This window comes from Nelumbo nucifera, chromosome 6, assembly GCF_055504915.1.
Source record: "Nelumbo nucifera cultivar China Antique chromosome 6, China Antique-T2T, whole genome shotgun sequence".
Classification (NCBI taxonomy): Eukaryota; Viridiplantae; Streptophyta; class Magnoliopsida; order Proteales; family Nelumbonaceae; genus Nelumbo; species Nelumbo nucifera.
In genome coordinates this window covers 7,673,628-7,691,141 of record NC_142654.1, presented here as the reverse complement: position 1 = coordinate 7,691,141, position 17,514 = coordinate 7,673,628, and the positions used below count along the sequence as shown (strand labels likewise).

Genomic DNA, 17,514 nt, shown 5'->3' with positions numbered 1-17,514 from the left:
CTTTTTTCTTTTATCTAATTGACTAATTATATTTAACTATTTTCTTGCACCACGCTTAACAATTGCTAAAACCTCCTTTATCGTTAATGCTCCGTCGTAAACCGTTCGCATGTAACGTTGCGTAACTGTTATATTTATCAAAAATTCCTAATTTACATCTAAAATACCACTAGGTTTTTAGTAAAGAAATGAGAGAATTATAAGGATAGTTTAAGAAATTTAATCCAAAAATAAAAAGGAAACGAGGACTAGGAGGGAAGGTGAGGGGCAGAGGATATAAAAGAACAAAGAAGCGAGGTGATTTGTAAATAACTAAATACCCACTGAATTTCCAACAATAACACATTAGCACCCGATACTAAATTTCCAACAATAACACATCAGCACCCCACATTTCTAAACTCACACTGGCTAAGTTTGGAATAAGTGCAAGCACAGTATAAATACATACAAAATAATAGAAAATGTAAGGTTTTGCACTCTACGTATTTGCATTTGTACTTCTTTCAAATCAAGTCTTTGGCTATGTTTGAAAGCGATGCAAATCAAGATCGATGTAAATATTTATGTTGGTCCAGTTTTATTGGCATTTGAAGGAGTATAAATCAAAATTGGCGTAAAACTTCACTCTAGTTTAGATTTGTCAGTGTTTGGATAGAGCGGAGTTTTACGTCGTAAATCAATGTAAAACCTCATCATATGTAAAGTTTTACATCAATAAAATCAATTTAAAACTCTACGCTTTTTGAATTCACGTTTTTTAAAATTAACGATCATTTTTTTCTGTTCGATGTAAAACCTCATCGATGTACTTTTACACCGATGAGGTTTTACATCGCTTCCAAACAAAGCCTTCTGTGCAAATACAATATTTGCACTGAACACATTTGTATTTGCACTCTTCCCAATTTGAGAAAGGGGAATTCCTTTTTGTTCATGTTGTTCCTTTTGATCCAAGACTTGCTGAAATGGCTGAGGCTATAGCTTTCTTAGAGGGTTTAAAAATGGGAGCACACTTAGAATCGGGACTTGCTGAAATGGCTGAGGCTATATTTTTGAACACTTTGATGGATCTCGCCAGTGATTGTAGAATGTAGGAGGCCTATTTCCTCATGCAACAATTGTGTGATTTGTTATACACCAAGTAGTTGCAACTTAGGCCATGTTTGGTTCAATTCTCATTCTTTCTCATTTTTATCCAAGATAAAATTTAAAAATGGACAATAATGAGTAAAATGAGAAAAATATTGCTATGAATTAAACACTTTTTTCTTAAAAAATGAACTATTTTCGAACTAGCAAGTAGGGGTGGATTCGAGCCAAGCCGAGCTGAATAGTACTAGGCTCGAGCTCGAGCTCGGTTTGAGCCAGAACCTTGAGCTCGAGCTCGATTTTGAGAAAAAATATTTTATAAAAATAAAAAATTATATATAAAAATAGTTTTTATTTTATATTTAAAAAATTAAGAATTATAATAATTAATATTATAATATTTATATTATATATATATATATTAAATAATAAATATATATAATAATCGAGTCGAACTCTAGTAGGCTCGAGCTCGAGCTCAGTTAAAATCAAGTTGAGCTTGAGCAACTCGTGAAAAGCTCGGCTCGTTGCCACCTGATGGTGCGCAATCCGGCTGGTCCTAGCTGTCAACGACCTTGCCTCTGAACGAAGCTACAGGGAGCCTGAAACAGAGAAGATGGGGAAGCTCCGGGGAGAACCCGGTATGAATGCTCCGAAGCTCAAGTTAGAATTCTTAGGCAAGATAAAACTAGATGGCGCAAAGTTCACGTACCTTGTTCTTGGGGGTAGGGAGCCTTTTATAGCCACCTCGTGCACTCACTCCTAAGCTTCTATTAGGTCGGGTACGATTATCTCTGGTCTCCTGCCAGTTCGGGTGTCATCCCCTCTACTGGACAGAACCGCCACTGCTCCCTTTTGTCGGAGCCGTCTCTGCGACTGGCGATGACGGTGGCAGGTGGCAGTGGTAGGTGACCGTTGAAGTGCGGCTGTCAAGCGTCAGATCCCAAGTCAGTCAGGTGCGCCACCCTTGGATACGGACCTCCTCGGTGTCATGTATGAGACATTTGTTCAGTTCGGCGTCTCGGAGGCGAAGTGCTGGAGTGGCGAACGAGGTGAAGTCTTGAGTTTGGATAGGGGAGTGTCTCGAACTGCCATGAGGCGGGCCAGTTCGGGTCACTGCCTTGTGTGGCTCGGGGCCTAAGGGAGAGTTCGGGCTCCTTGCAGGGAGGTCGGGCTCCTCGTAGGGAGTTCGAGCTCTTAGTAGGGAGGTCGGGCTCTTAGTAGGGAGTTCGAGCTCTTAGTAGGGAGGTCGGGCTCTTAGTAGGGAGGTCGGGCTCCTCGTAGGGAGGTCGGGCTCCTCGTAGGGAGGTCGGGCTCCTCGTAGGGAGTTCAGGCTCCTAGTAGGGAGTTCGGACTGCTGGTTTCTTCCCTTTGGTGCTTGCGCCCTGGGTGCGCTGTTGTCTCGAGCTATTTGCCTTTGCCACGTGTTGAGAGATTACGAGGTCGGGCCAAATCTTCCTTCATCAATTGCCCCCCACTCCTCGTGCTAAGGGTCTTGCCTTGGCGTGGGGAGTTCGCAAGGTGGCAGGTGGATTTGTCCCGTACTTTGAATCTCGGTTGACTGATAGCGCGAGGTGTGTTGTTAGGGTTAGTTTCTTCGAGCGCCCAGAAGACGGAAGATGTGCCGACCTGCTTATAAATGCTGCCAGACGTGATAGCGCGCGCTTTATTTTAAAATCAAAAAGAGGCGCCGCTGGGAGACGTGACAGCAGGCGTCCTTTCAAATTTTGAAAACATGCCGCTGCCGCTTTTAATGTGAGGAGACGTGCGCTATCGTTCTGTCAGTTTCAGAAAGACGTGCGCCGGCGCTCTGTCAGTTTCAGAAAGACGTGCGCCGGCGTTCTGTCAGTTTCAAAAAGACATGCGCCAATCACGTCTCGGTCTCAGGGGACGTGCGGTCAGCGCGACTACGGGCCGTTGGATTGGCTTTGATCTGTGCCGCTGCTTCTTGGTCACTATGGGTATAAATAGTGGGGGACCCCAGTCGCTTTCACTTCTGTGCTGCCTCTTGAGCTCGCGTCCAAGTTTCAGCTCGAGGAAGAGTTCGAACCTGTAGGTCGAGTCGCCTCGAATAGTTTGGCGTCCACCTCTCGTCGGGGTCGGACATTAGACAAGTTTGGCCCCTCAACCATGACGCCTGAGGGACTCCAATCCCTTATTACCTATTACAATTTGCCTGGGGAGTACGCTTATTTTATACCTTCGGGTAGCTTTCCTTGGGAACACGGTCCTGATGAGATCGTGATATTCCGTGAGCAGTTCGCTGCAGGGCTGCGATTGCCTTTCCACCCCCTCTTTGTCGAGGTTTTGAATCACTTCGGCGTTACGGTCGGCCAACTTCACCCGAACTCCATTCGTAATTTGGTGGGGACAATCTCCCTATTTAGCGAACATGGCTTTCCTTTAGACTTGGAGATCTTCTCTTCCATCTTAATGCTTAAGAAGCAAGCGGGTCTCCTCCCCGGGCGTAGGCGGGCATATTACCTGTCTCCTCGCCCGGGTTTCAAGCTTTTACACGATCTTCCTAACAAAGTCCCAGCGTGGAAGCGGAACTACTCTGGGGTGCGAAGTGTGCTAGGGTGGCCGTTTCAGACCGGGTGGGGGTGGCCGCCCCTGACTCCGGTGTTACGCTTGACAAAGAGACGGTGAAGGGCCTCCGGCAATGGGCACGGCTTGGGCTAAAGTGCCAACAGTATCTAACGGAGGCCAAGCTCATTGCGGCTAGCCTGAGTTCGGGTAGGTTCCTTACTTGGAGGTCCTATTTTGCTCTGTCTGGCTTTTTCCTGATGCCGAACTCTTTTTTTGCAGGTGTGATGGACTCAGGAGGGACTCGTGGTGGGCGCTTGTTTCAAGGCATGAAAAGGAGGAAGCAAGTTGCCAAGCGAACTCGCGCCGAGCTGCCCTAGGATGCGGAGCCCGAGATGGCTCCTCCAATGCAAGAAGCGACAGGGGGCCCGTATGTTGAGACTACTTACACGGGGGCTCCCACCTACTTTGGTGCTCCTGCTTACTCTGGGTCTGCTCATACGCGAGTTGGGCCCTCGGGCTCGGGGGCCCCGGGGGAATTCAGGAGTGTGCTGTTGCCGACCTACGCTCTTCAGAAGAGTAAGGAGGCCATCTTCCCCGAGGAGGTCGCGGCGTGGACTGATCTCCCTCTGCACCAGGTGGCCTGCCGTGCCGTTACTCATGCCATGGTGGTAAGTCAGACTTTTTATCGAGCTCTTTTGCTTTTATCCTTCTTGTCGTGCTGTTACTCACTCGTTCTTTTTTGGTAGGTGAACTCTTCTATTCACGCCTTGGTGGCCCAGGTGGAAAGGAGCTCGAGGCAGGCGCGAGCTGCTGAAGAGGCTCTTCGTGCTGTTGAGACGACTTCCCAAGCTGCTGAGGCGGCTTCCCGAGCTGCTGAGGCGGCTACTCGGGCTGCAGAGGCCAGGCAGGCGAGGTCTCAGAGAGATGCCGAGGCCATGGGAGTCTCAGAGAGATGCCGGACCTGAGGCTGGATTTGCAACATCAGGTCGGATACCTTCAGGAGGACATTAGGGAGAGGACGCAGATCTTTTTGCAAGGTATTGAAGATGCCAAGAAAATGGCTGTCGATGAGTACATCGCCTCGCCGAGCCTTGACGACCTAATGGTGGATTCGTACCGAAGGGGTTTCAAGCTAAGCCGGTGGATGATCCGGAATACATACCCCGAGCTCGATATTAGTGCCATATCTACTTCGCGCATAACTCAGGAGATGGCCAATGCTGCTGATGGTGAGCCAGACTCCGAGGGCAAGGCAGGGCCTTCGAGTAGCGTTGAAGTGCTTTCTGATAATGAAGAAGTAGCTCCAGGCTTGTAAATTTTTTTTTGAAATGTACTACCTTACTTTGAAATGGAATGACTTTTCTTTTGGTTAAGTGTTGGTTGTTCTTTCTCCCGAACTGAACGTATTTTCCGAACTGACCATACGTCCGATCTGTTTCCTGCCCGGGTTACCGCACTCGCGCAGCCTGTTTTGGTGGTGATTTTATCCACTTCGCTTGGTGGTCTATAGGTAGTATCGCCTTAGGTTGACGATGTTCCATGCTTGGGGTACTTGCTTACCCTCTAAGGTTTCAAGCTCGAATGCCCCTCCGAGTGCTTTCTTTACTCTGTAGGGTCCTTCCCAATTTGGTCCGAGTTTGCCCACGCCGGGTTCGGGTACCATGACCTTACGGAGAACCAGGTCACTGACGCAGAAGCTCCTCTTCTTTACTCTGGCGTTATAGTACCGAGCTACTTTTTGCTGCTGGCCGCTGTTCGGATGTGCGCGAGGTCTCTTACCTCATCCAGTAGGTCGAGGTTGGTGCGTAACTCGTCTCCGTTTGTCTGGTCGTCATATGCTTCTAGTCGCAGTGTAGGTATTTCGATTTCCGTCGGGATTACCGCTTTGGTGCCATAGGTGAGGTTAAAGGGGGTCTCCCCCGTGGCGGTTTTTTCCGTAGTTCGGTGATCCCACAGGACACTTGGTAGCTCGTCCGCCCACAACCCTTTAGCTCGGTCTAGTCATGCTTTCAGTCCACGGAGGATGGCTCTATTCATTACTTCCGTCTGACCGTTTGCCTACGGGTGTGCGACCGCCGTGAAGTTCTGACAAATTCCCATATTTTGGCACCATTCTTGGAACTTGATATCCTCGAACTGTTTGCCGTTGTCGGAGATCAATACTCGAGGTAGCCCGAAGTGACATACTATGTTCTTCCAAAAGAAGTTCTGTATGTTTCGGGCTGTAACTGTTGCCAGAGGTTCAACTTCTCTCCACTTTGTGAAATAATCTACTGCCACCACTAGGAACTTTCTCCCACCCGATTATGGCGGGAATGGCCCCAGAAGGTCGATGCCCCATTGTGCAAAGGGCCATGGACTGGTGAGGTACTTGAGGTCGGCAGCAGGCTGATGGTGGATATTGGCATGCTTTTGACACTTGTCGCATTTTCTGACGAGCTCGACGGCTTCTGCCTTCATCGTTGGTCAGTAGATTCCTTGTTGAAGTGCCTTTTGGGCGAGGGCTCTGCCCCCCAGGTGTCCGCCGCACAGACCTTCATGAGTGTCGCGGAGTACGAGCTTGGCTTCGGTAGGTCGCAAGCAATGCGATAGGGGAGCGTGTAGGATTGTCGGTACAACCGTTCGTCTATTATGACGTATTTGGCTGCCTGGCGCTGCACCCTCTTGGCTGCATTGCGGTCCGCAGGGAGGGTTCCATCTAGCAGGAAGCTCGCGAGTGGGTCGATCCAGCTCGGCTCTGCTTCAAGAACGGGAGCGCTGGGTGCGCTGTTGTGCCGAGCTGTTTGCTTTTGCCACGTGTTGAGTGATTACGAGGTCGGGCCAAATCTTCCTTCATCACCACCCCTACTGACAAATGCCTTATGTTGCTCATTTCCATTCTTAAAAAAATGTGTTACTAGTCGTAAACCGCTGGCCTAGGTCTTCAAAATTGTCAACATAGATGTTTACTGGTAGATGGCCAGCAGTTTATGACCATTGGCATAAAGTTTTTTTAAATAATAAAAGTAAGCAAGATGGGACATGATTATTTTCATGCTACAAGCTACCCTAACTTTTATGCTATGTGCTGATTTTTCATTCTCAAAAGAATGAGACCCATAGCAAGAATTTTGTAATCAAACATTCTAATTTTATTCATTCTTGCCCATTATTGTCTAAAATGAGCAAGAATTGAAAAAAAAAAGCATAAAGCAATAAACCAAATATGGCCTTAATGGCACATACTTAAGCTAAATTTTCTGCTTCTTGTACTAAATGCATGTCTTAGTCCTTCCCCGTCCTTTCCTTTCAATTCATTTGGGGAGAGATGTATAACGTTTGCTTTTTTTCTTTTTTTTTTTTTTGAGTTGAATGGATTGAGCCTATGGGAGCATTTGATCTCAAGTTTAGATAAGCTGATACCATTTATAACCCCATGTGAATTCCTCTGTCTATTTAGCTTGTTGATGGTTCAATGGTGTATATTTCTTTACCGTTATTCTTTTTATAGTAAGCTTACTGCTTTTCTTTCAAACAAATGTTAAAGCAAAATGTATCAAAATATTCTCAACATTATCAAATATCCCCAATGTATAATGTACAATGCACCAAATCCATATTATCAATTTTGACAAAAAGAATCCGAATTAATAAAGCTTTATGAATTTGCAAATTCGGATATTCTTCAAAATATATTACGAAAACAGTGAGCGGGACAAGAAAGTCATTTTCTTTGACAAAATTATCCCATTTATAAAACTGCGAGGAGGGAGAAATTACTGTTCATCATCTTCCTCCTCCTCCGACACTCGGATACAGAACTCGGTAGATAAATCTTCCTTCGATCTCTTCTCCTACTCCCTCTTTTTCTCACTCTCTATCTGACTTCTCTCTTCCCCTCTCCCTCCGTTTTCCCTCTCTCTCTCCTCCACCTTCCCCTATCTCCGCCCGCTGCTATAACTCGAGCCAACATTAGTGGTTCGGTCTATTACTATTGCTGCAACGAATTGCAGCGGAAAGTCCGAACTTAGCCACCACCGATCTCTATTCTCTCTCTTTATCTCTCTCCTTGCATCATCCGAACTGATCCCCTCATCGCCCTACTCTATCTCTCGGTCACCGTTGCAATTCGAATCAACGACGACGCTAGTTCTCCTCTCTAACCCGGTGATTTTTCTTTAATCCCCACTGATGAAGGAAGATTTGGCCCGACCACTTGACCACTCAACACGTGGCAGAGGCAACAGCTCGGCACGATAGTACATTCAAGGCAGAGCTCCGAGAGGAGGAACCAGCGGTCTGAGCTCCCCAAAAGAAGCCCGAACTCTCCCTTTGACCCCGAGCCTTACGAGGAGCGCAAAGGGCAACAACCCAAACTGACCCACCCCAGGGCAGTTCGGGCCACACCTCTATCCGAACTCAAGACTTCACCTCGCACACCAGTCCAGCACTTCGTCTCCAGGACGCCGAACTGAACAACCGTACCTGACCTGACACCAAAGGAGTCCGTATCCTGAGGCGGCGCACCTGACTGACTTAGGATCTGACACTTGACAGCCGCACTTCAACGGCCACCCACCACCTCCAGTCACAGAGATGGCTCCGACAAAGAGAGCAGTGGCGGTTGTCTGCCCCAGTAGAGGTGATGACACCCGAACTGGCAGAAGTACAGAGGTAATGATACCCGACCTGACAGGAGCTTGGGAGTGAGTGCGCGAAATGGTTATAAAAGGCTCTCTTCCCCCCCCCCAAAGAAGGACTATGTGATAATTTTGTGCCATCTGGTTTTTTATCTTGCCTTTGAGGAAATACTAACTTGAGCTTCGGAGCACTCTCACCGGGTTCCTCCCCAGAGATTACTCGCTTTCTTCTCCGTTTCAGGCACCCTTTGCTCCAGCTAGAGGCAAGATCGTTGACAGCTAGGACCGGTCGGATTGCGCTCCATTAATTGGCGCCGTTGTGGGAAACGCTTCTAAAAGCCTCCCTCTAAAACTCTCATAACCCCTTTTTTCCAAGAAACCCCAACGCTCATGGCTTCTTCCAGCAATGCCGGACGTAGCACGGAGATGAACGCGACCGCGGTGCAGCTCGCGGCAGCCAAGAGAGGAGTGATACACAAGGAGTTCAAGTGGCACATGGTAGTTAGCCAGCCCGCGACCGTAGCTGAATTCCTCAAGATCGTAGATAAATTAATGAGAACAGAGGAGGAGATCAACCAAAGGACCGAAAGCGGGATCGAGAAAAGGAAGAGGGAAGGTGAGCCCTCCAACCCATATGACAGAAGAAGGAAAGATCCAGCCCAAGAGATGAAGCCGAGCCAGCCGTTCCGAGCTCCCTTAGCAACTTAGACGGATTACACACCCTTAAACGCGAAGCGGGCTGAGATCTTGATGACGATCAAAGACGCCCCGTACGTAAAATGGCCACCTCACCTAAAAGGGAACCCAAACGAGAGGAACAAAAACTTGTACTGCAGTTTCCATAGAGACCACGGTCATAGTACCAAAAATTGTAATAATCTCCGAGACGAGATAGAGGGACTCATCCATCGCGGGTACTTGAGAAATTTTGTACAGCATAATAATAATAATAATAATAATAATAATAATAATAATAATAATAATAATAATAATAATAATAATAATAATAATAATAATAATGATAATAATAATAATAATAATAATAATAATAAGACAGGTCGGCAAGGGGAGCACGGGAAGGATACCCCCGAGTCCAGCAGCAGGCCGACCGAACCGTCGCAAAGACAACCTCCGAAAGAGAGGCCAGTTCGGGGAACCATCCACGTGATAGTGGGAGGTTCGGTGGTAGCGGGTTGTACTTCGGCAGCGGCCCGGGCGTCAGTTCGCGAAGCTGCCCGAGAAGAACAGAACCCTCCGAAGAGGTCGAAGACGGAGGAACCGATTTTCTTCACGGAAGACGATGCGCGAGGGGTCCACTACCCCCACGATGATGCGCTTGTCATAAAACTAAAGGTCAGCGACTTCGAAGTCAGGCGCGTACTTGTTGATTCAGGCAGCTCGGCAGACATTCACTTCAAGTCGGCGTTTGACCAACTTTAGTTGCAGAGAAGCGAGTTGAAGCCCGCAAACACTCCTCTGGTGGGCTTCAGCGGAGAGGAAGTCAGGCCCCTCGGGAAAATAACAGTACCTGTGGAAGTCGGCACAAGGCCCTGTGCGGTCAGACTCAACCACCATTTCCTGGTGGTCGCGACCCCCTCCCCATACAATGCCATAATAGGGCGACCAATCACTCATGTCCTACGGGCAGTGGTCTCCACCTTCTACTTGGCAATGAAGTTTCCTACAGACTTCGGTGTGGGGGTAGCGCGGGGCGACCAGCTTGAGTCCTGCAAGTGCTATGTTGCCGCCCTGAAGGGAAAAACCAAGGTGGTCGACGACCTCGGACTGGAGCGGCCTACGGAGAAAGGAAAAGAACGAGCTTCACCCACAGAGGAAACGGTCGCAATCCCTACTTCAGCTGCGGACCCGGCTCGAACACTACAGATCGGTGCTTCTGTCCAGGAACCTCTACGAACCGAACTGGTGAGTTTTTTACTTCAAAATTTAGATATTTTTGCATGGTCCGCGGCCGATATGCCCGGTATTGACCCCAGCCTTATAACTCACAAACTTAATACTGACCCTGTAGTTAGACCCATTAGACAGAAGAAACGCAACTTAGCCCCAGAGCGCTAGAGGGCGGTCGAGGAGGAGGTCGAAAAGCTCCTCGCAACAGACTTCATAAGGGAAGTTCATTACCCGAGCTGGGTAGCCAACCTAGTGCTGGTAAAAAAGGCAAACGGCAAGTGGCGCATGTGTGTTGACTACACCGACCGGAACCGAGCTTGCCCGAAAGATTGCTTCCCCCTCCCCAGAATTGACCGCTTAGTGGATGCGACCTCGAGACATGAGTTGCTAAGCTTCTTGGACGCCTACTCGGGCTACAACCAAATCAGGATGGACCAGTCCGATGTGGAAAAAACCACCTTCATAACCGAGTTCGGCCTATACTGCTACAAGGTTATGCCCTTCGGACTATAGAATGATGAGGCAACCTTCCAAAGACTTGTGAATAAGCTATTTCAGCCCTTAATTGGCACGAAGATAGAATGTTATGTAGACGACATGGTCGTCAAGACACATTTTTCGCATGAATTAATAGTAGACTTAGATTTTGTTTTCCAAATCCTGCGTCAATTTAGCAAGAAACTGAACCTAAACAAGTGTGTCTTCGGAGTCACCTCGGGTAAGTTCCTAGGGTACATCGTCAACCGGCGCGGTATTGACGCTAACCCGGACAAGATAAAGGCCATCCTAGATATGAGACCACCCCGAAAAGTAAAAGAGGTTCAGAAGCTAAATGGCCGCATATCCGCTCTGAGCCGCTTCATGTCCAAGTCGGCAGACCGCTGCCTACCTTTCTTTAAAGAAATTAAAGGCAAAGGGTTTGAATGGACCCGAGACTGCCAGCTCACGTTCGACGAGCTAAAGAACTACCTCGCTAGTGTGCCGATCTTAACCAGGCCCGAGGAGGGCGAGGTCGTAGAACTGTACCTCTCGGCAAGCGACGAGGTGGTCAGTTCGGTACTAATAAAAGAAGTAGATCGGGTCCAACGACCCATCTATTATGTTAGTAAAATTCTGCAGGGAGCAGAGGCGAGATACCCGCAAATAGAAAAGCTGGCATACGCACTGATAATTGCAGCTCGGAAACTCTGCCCATATTTCCAGGCTCACACTGTCATCGTCTTGACTAACAAACCTCTGAGGCAAGTCTTACTCAAGCCAGAGGTTTCCGGTCGGCTGACAAAGTGGGCCATCGAGCTCAGCGAGTACGACCTCCACTATAAGACACGAACTGCTATTAAGGCCCAAGCCTTAATAGATTTTATCGCCGAGTGCACATTCAGCCTCGAAGTCCCTAGGCCGGTTGAGCCCGAGATCCCCAGTTCGGGTGAGCCCGGAGCTCCCAGGCCAATAGAGTCCGAACCCCATGAGGTAGCAGCCATGGTGGCATCTCTCATAGTTAGGCCAAACGCGAACTGGGATGAGGAGCCCTGGATCCTTCACGTAGATGGCTCCTCGAACCAACAAGGCAGTGGGGCTGGAATAGTCCTGCGCGGCCCGGGTGGCACGAAATTGGAATACGCGCTACGCTTTGAGTTTGCGGCATCCAACAACAAGGCGGAGTATGAGGCATTGATAGCCGGGCTGGCCCTAGCGCAAAAGGTAAAAGCGAAACACATAGTTTTCTGCAGCGATTCCCAGCTTGTGGTCAACCAGGTTACGGGCGAATACGAAGCACGCGAGTTAACTATGATCGCCTACTTGGTAAAGGTAAAGGAGGCTCTGCTCAACTTCCAGTCACATTTCATCAAACAAATCCCGAGGTCAGAGAACACTGAGGCCGACGCCCTGTCCCGGTTAGCCAGCATCAGTCACAATGCCATGAGAACCGTATACATAGAGGACTTACCTCGGCATAGCATTCTCGGTGGGGCAGAGGAGGTTGCTCCCGTCCTTAAAGTAGAGCCGAGCTGGATCGACCCACTCGCGAGCTTCTTGCTAGATGGGACCCTCCTTGCGGACCACAATGCAGCCAGAAGAGTGCAGCGCCAGGCAGCAAAATATGTCATAATAGACGAACGGTTGTACTAACGGTCCTACACGCTCCCCTACCTGCATTACTTGCGACCTGCCGAAGCCGAGCTCGTACTCCGCGATACTCATGAAGGTCTGTGCGGCGGACACTTGGGGGGCTGGGCCCTCACCCAGAAGGCACTTCGATAAGGGTACTACTGTCCAACGGTGAAGGCAGAGGCCGTCGAGCTCGTCAGAAAATGCGACAAGTGTCAGAAGCATGCCAATATCCACCATCAGCCTGCCGCCGACCTCAAGTATCTCACCAGTCCATGGCCATTTGTGCAATGGGGCATCGACCTCCTGGGGCCATTCCCGCCAGCAACAGGTGGGAGGAAGTTCCTAGTGGTGGCGGTAGATTACTTCACAAAGTGGGCAGAAGCTGAACCTCTCGCAACAATTACAGCTCGAAACGTACAAAACTTCTTTTGGAAGAACATAGTATGTCGCTTCAGGTTACCTCGGGTACTGATCTCCGACAATGGCAAGCAGTTCGAGGACATCAAGTTTCAGGAATGGTGCCAAGATATGGGGATTCGGCAGAACTTCACATCGGTCGCGCGCCCGCAGACAAACGGTCAAACAAAAGTGATGAACAGAGCTATCCTCCGCGGACTGAAAGCGCGACTAGACCGAGCTAAAGGGTTGTAGGCAGACGAGCTACCAAGTGTTCTATGGGCTCACTGAACTACGGAAAAAACCGCCACGGGAGAGACCCCCTTTAACCTCACCTACGGCACTGAAGCGGTAATCCCGGCGGAGATCGAAGTACTACACTGCGACTAGAAGCATATGACGATCAGACAAACGGAGACGATCTACGTACCAACCTCGCATACATCCGGACCGCAGCTTAACAGCAAAGAGTAGCTCGGTACTATAATGCCAGAGTAAAAAAATGGAACTTCCGCGTTGGCGACCTGGTTTTTCGTAAGATCATGGCACCCGAGCTCGGCGTGGGCAAACTTGGACCGAATTGGGAAGGGCCCTACCGAGTAAAGAGAGCGCTCGAGGGAGCATACGAGCTCGAAACATTGGAGGGCAAACAAGTACCCCAAGCGTGGAACGTCGTTAACTTAAGATGATACTACCTATAAATTACCAAGCGAAGTGGACTAGGAGTCGCCATCAGAGCCTGAGGGTTAGAATGATGAGCTAACGAGGACCTCGGCACCATAAGACTTAGTCACCCCTACGGCATGGGCACGCAAAAGCAAAATGCTAACACTAAGCTGACAGGCAAAGAGAAAACAGGAAACTGATAAGGACCTTGGCATCTCATCATCAGAGGCATATGGTCAGTTCGGCAATATAGTCAGTTCGGAAAAAAGAGGGTGACAACAACTTAATCAAAAGAACGTTTCATTACAAAATACTCTGTTTACATTCCAAACAAAAAACAAAAAAATTTCCAGCAGTCCGACAAATCTCAGTCCTCACCCTCGGAAGGTACGTTGACGATACCCGAGGGTCCTGCCTCAGCCTCAGAATCTGGTTCACCATCAGCCGCGTTGGCCATCTCCTGAGTAATGCGCGAAGTAGTTATGGCGCTGATGTCGAGCTCGGGGTATGTATTCCTGATCATCCACCGGCTCAGTTTAAAACCCCTTCTGTACGAGCCCACCATCAGGTCGTCAAAGCGTGGCAAGGCGATATAGTCTTCAACGGCCTTCTTCTTGGCATCCTCGATGCCCTGACAAAAGATCTCTGTCCTCTCCCTAATATCCTCTTGAAGGTATTCGACCTGATGCTACAAGTCCAGCCTCAGGTCTGCCATGTGCTTCACCACCACTCCCAGGGCCTCGGTGTCTCTCTGAGACCTTGCCAGCCTGGCCTGTGCAGCGCGAGAAGCCGCTTCGGCAGCGCGGGAAGCCTCTTCGGCAGCTTGTGCCCGCCTCGAGCTCCTTTCTGATTGGGCCGCTAAGGCATGGATGGAGGAGTTCACCTACCAAAAGGAAAAATAACGAGAATGTTCAAAGAGCAATAGCAAGAAAGGTAATGACAAGAAGTCGTTGACTTACTACCATGGCACAAGAGGCAAGACGCCCGGCTACATGGTTCAAAGGAAGCTCGGTCCACGCCGCGACCTCCTCAGGGTAAACGACCTCCCTACTTTTTTGAAGAGCATGGTTCGGCGGCAACACGCTCCTGAACTTGCCTTGGCCTCCCGAGCCTGAAGGCCCAGCTCGTGTATAAGCAGTCTCAGTGTAAGGAGGAGCCCCCGTATAAGCAGCCTCGGCGTAAGGGGCCCCTGCCACTTCTTGTACTGGAGGGGCCATCTCGGGCTCCCTAGGCGGATCCACTGGCGGGTAGCCCGGTACCTCGGGCTCCGCATCTCGGGGCAGTTCGGCACGAGTCCGTTTGACAACTCGCTTCCTCCTCTTCATGGGATGAAACAGGTTCCCACCGCGAGTCTTTTCTGCGTCCATCACACCTACAAAAAGAGCTCGGCATCAGGAAAACGAAAGAACGGAAAACAAAATAAAAGGCAAGCCTCTGAGCAAGGAACCTACCCGAACTCAGGCCGGCCTGGATGAGCTTGGCCTCCGTCAGATAGTGGTGGCATTTTAGCCCAAGCCGGGCCCATTCCCTGAGGCCCTTCGCCGTCTCCCTATCAAGTGTAACACCGGCATCGGGGGCAGCCATCCCCCACCCGGTTTGGAACGGCCACCCCATTGCACTTTGCACCTCGAAATAGTCCTGTTTCAATGCCGGCACCTTGTTGGGAAGATCGTGTAAAAGCTTGAACCCCGGGCGATGTGACAGGTAGTACGCCCGCCTATGCCCGGGAAGGGGACCCGCTTGCTTCTTAAGCATCAGAATGGAAGAAAAGATCTCAAAGTCTAAAGGCAAAATCTGTTTGCAAAAGAGGGAGATAGTCCCCACCAAATTACGGATAGAATTCGGGTGGAGCTGGCCGATGGTGACGCCGAAGTGGTTCATAACCTCGACGATGAGGGGTAGGAAAGGTAGGCGCAACCCAGCGACGAACTGCTCCCAGAATATCACGATCTCATTGGGACCGTGTTCCCAAGGGAAGTCGCCCGAAGGTATAAAGTAAGTGTACTCCCTAGGCAGGTTGAACTGGGTGATAAGGGAGTAAAGCCCCTCAGGCGTCATGGTTGAGGGCCCAAACTTGTCTAACGTCCGACCTCGACAAGAGGAGGACGCCAAACTACCTGAGGCGACTCGGCCTACGGGTTTGAACTCTTCCTCGAGCTCCTCCTCGAGCTCTACCTCGGGTTCACTAAGGCTGTCGGGGGATGCAGCTCGGTTCGTAGAACCTGCATCTGACCCCCTCGAAGAACTGTCTAAGCTAGACATCGGGAGGAAAAGAATACCAAGAAGAAAGTACTGACTCACCCGGAAAAAGCAAACGGACTACGAATGGTTGACGCGAGCTAAAACGTGGACGCGAGCTCAAGAAGCAAATGCAGGAGAATGGCAATGAAAAGCGACTGGGGTCCCCCACTATTTATACCCACAGTGACAAAAAACCGACGGTTCTGATCGAGGCAAATCCAACGGCCCACGATCAAGCTAACCGCATGCCTCCTAAGATCGAGACGTGACTAGCCGCACGTCTTTTGAAACTGAAGCAGCGCCGGCGCACGTCTCCCCGCATTAAAGGCAGCAGCAACGCGTTTTTCAAATTTGAAATAACGCCCGCTGTCACGTCTCCCAGTGGCGCGTTTTTTAAATTTTGAAATAAACACGCGTTGTCACGTCTCCCAGCATTTAAAGACAGATTGGCGCGTTTCCTGACTTTTTGGCACTCGAGAATCCCGGAAATCTCCTAACGAACGCGCACTTCGCGCTATCAGTCAAACCAGTTCGAAGTACGGGTCAAATCCACCCGCCACCTCGCGAACTCCCCGCGCCAGGGCAAGCCCCTTAGCGCGAGGAGTGGGGGGCAATTGATGAAGGAAGATTTGGCCCGACCTCTTGACCACTCAACACGTGGCAGAGGCAACAACTCGGCACGGCAGTACGCTCAAGGCGCGAGCTCCGAGAGGAGGAACCAGTGGTCCGAACTCCCCAAAAGGAGCCCGAACTCTCTCTTTGACCCCGAGCCTTACGAGGAGCGCAAAGGGCAACAACCCGAACTGGCCCGCCCCAGTGCAATTCGGGCCACACCTCTATCCGAACTCAAGACTTCACCTCGCACACCACTCCAGCACTTCGTCTCCAGGACACCGAGCTGAACAACCGTACCTGACCTGACACCAAAGGAGTCTGTATCCTGAGGCGAAGCACCTGACTGACTTAGGATCTGACACTTGACAGCCGCATTTCAACGGCCACCTACCACCGCCACCTCCAGTCACAGAGACAGCTCCGACAAAGAGAGCAGTGGCGGTTGTCTGCCCCAGCAGAGGTGATGACACCCGAACTGGTAGAAGTGCAGAGGTAATGATACCCGACTTGACAGGAGCTTGAGAGTGAGTGCTCGAAGTGGTTATAAAAGGCTCTCTCCCCCCTTCCCCTAAGAAGGAGGTATGGGATAACTTTGCGCCATCAGATTTTTTATCTTGCCTTTGAGGAAATACTAACTTGAGCTTTAGAGCACCCTTTGCTCGCTTTCTTCTCCGTTTAAGGCACCCTTTGCTCCAGCTAGAGACAAGATCGTTGACAGTTAGGACTGGCCGGATTGCGCTCCATCACCCACCTTTTCCTCTATCCCTGCAATAGCACATTCGCCCATTCATCATCAACACCTCCCTGTTCTCCACCTTTCTCATTTCCGCCTGCTGCTGCAACCCAGATTCGTAGCATCGATAGAATTTTTTTTTTCTCTTCCCCGTAACTTGTTCACTCCCGTCGCATCCTACTGCCATTCTCCCTTTTGACCTCGTTAGAACCACCGCTGTCGTCAGAACCAATGTCCATTCCATAGTCGAGGGTTAAACAATCCCAACAGAAACCAGCATGAGAAACGCTAAGGCAACCCAAACCAATGCCCATTCCATGGTCACTCTGACTCTCTTTAGGCATCCGAGAGAGCTCAACCGAATACTTTGAGGTTAACGACAAATACCAAAGGGAAACATGGATAAACAACTTCAAACGGAGAAAGATAATACTTGAAAGAAATGAAAGGAAGAAGGAATTCGTATCCTTCCTTCGTAGCACCATTCTCAAATGGTTCAGACTTTTCAACCTCTATGCGGAGATGGTGGATGGCATTTGGGGAGCGTTTCTTTTATTCTTTTTTTTTTTTGTGATTTTGAAAGGGGAAAATCGGTCAATGTGA

General features: G+C 49.6%; 1 protein-coding gene across 1 annotated transcript; it reads right to left on the bottom strand.

Annotated features, from left to right (window-relative positions):
• Nucleotides 1-13,461: 13,461 nt before the first annotated feature.
• LOC148790586 (uncharacterized) lies at nucleotides 13,462-17,514 on the bottom strand. The gene is made up of 2 exons (XM_088890688.1): nucleotides 14,774-17,514; nucleotides 13,462-14,694 (listed from the first exon to the last, which is right to left on the bottom strand). Exons 1-2 carry the CDS (start codon nucleotides 15,582-15,584, stop codon nucleotides 14,234-14,236), a joined length of 1,272 nt encoding a protein of 423 aa, XP_088746814.1. The 5' UTR covers nucleotides 15,585-17,514; the 3' UTR covers nucleotides 13,462-14,233.

Excerpts from the sequence above, each read along its gene's own strand:
- LOC148790586 (XM_088890688.1), bottom strand. The coding sequence starts at position 15,584 with ATGTCTAGCTTAGACAGTTCTTCGAGGGGGTCAGATGCAGGTTCTACG. Across the intron at positions 14,695-14,773 it reads CCAGGCCGGCCTGAGTTCGG|GTGTGATGGACGCAGAAAAG; the intron begins GTAGGTTCCTTG and ends CTCTTTTTGTAG.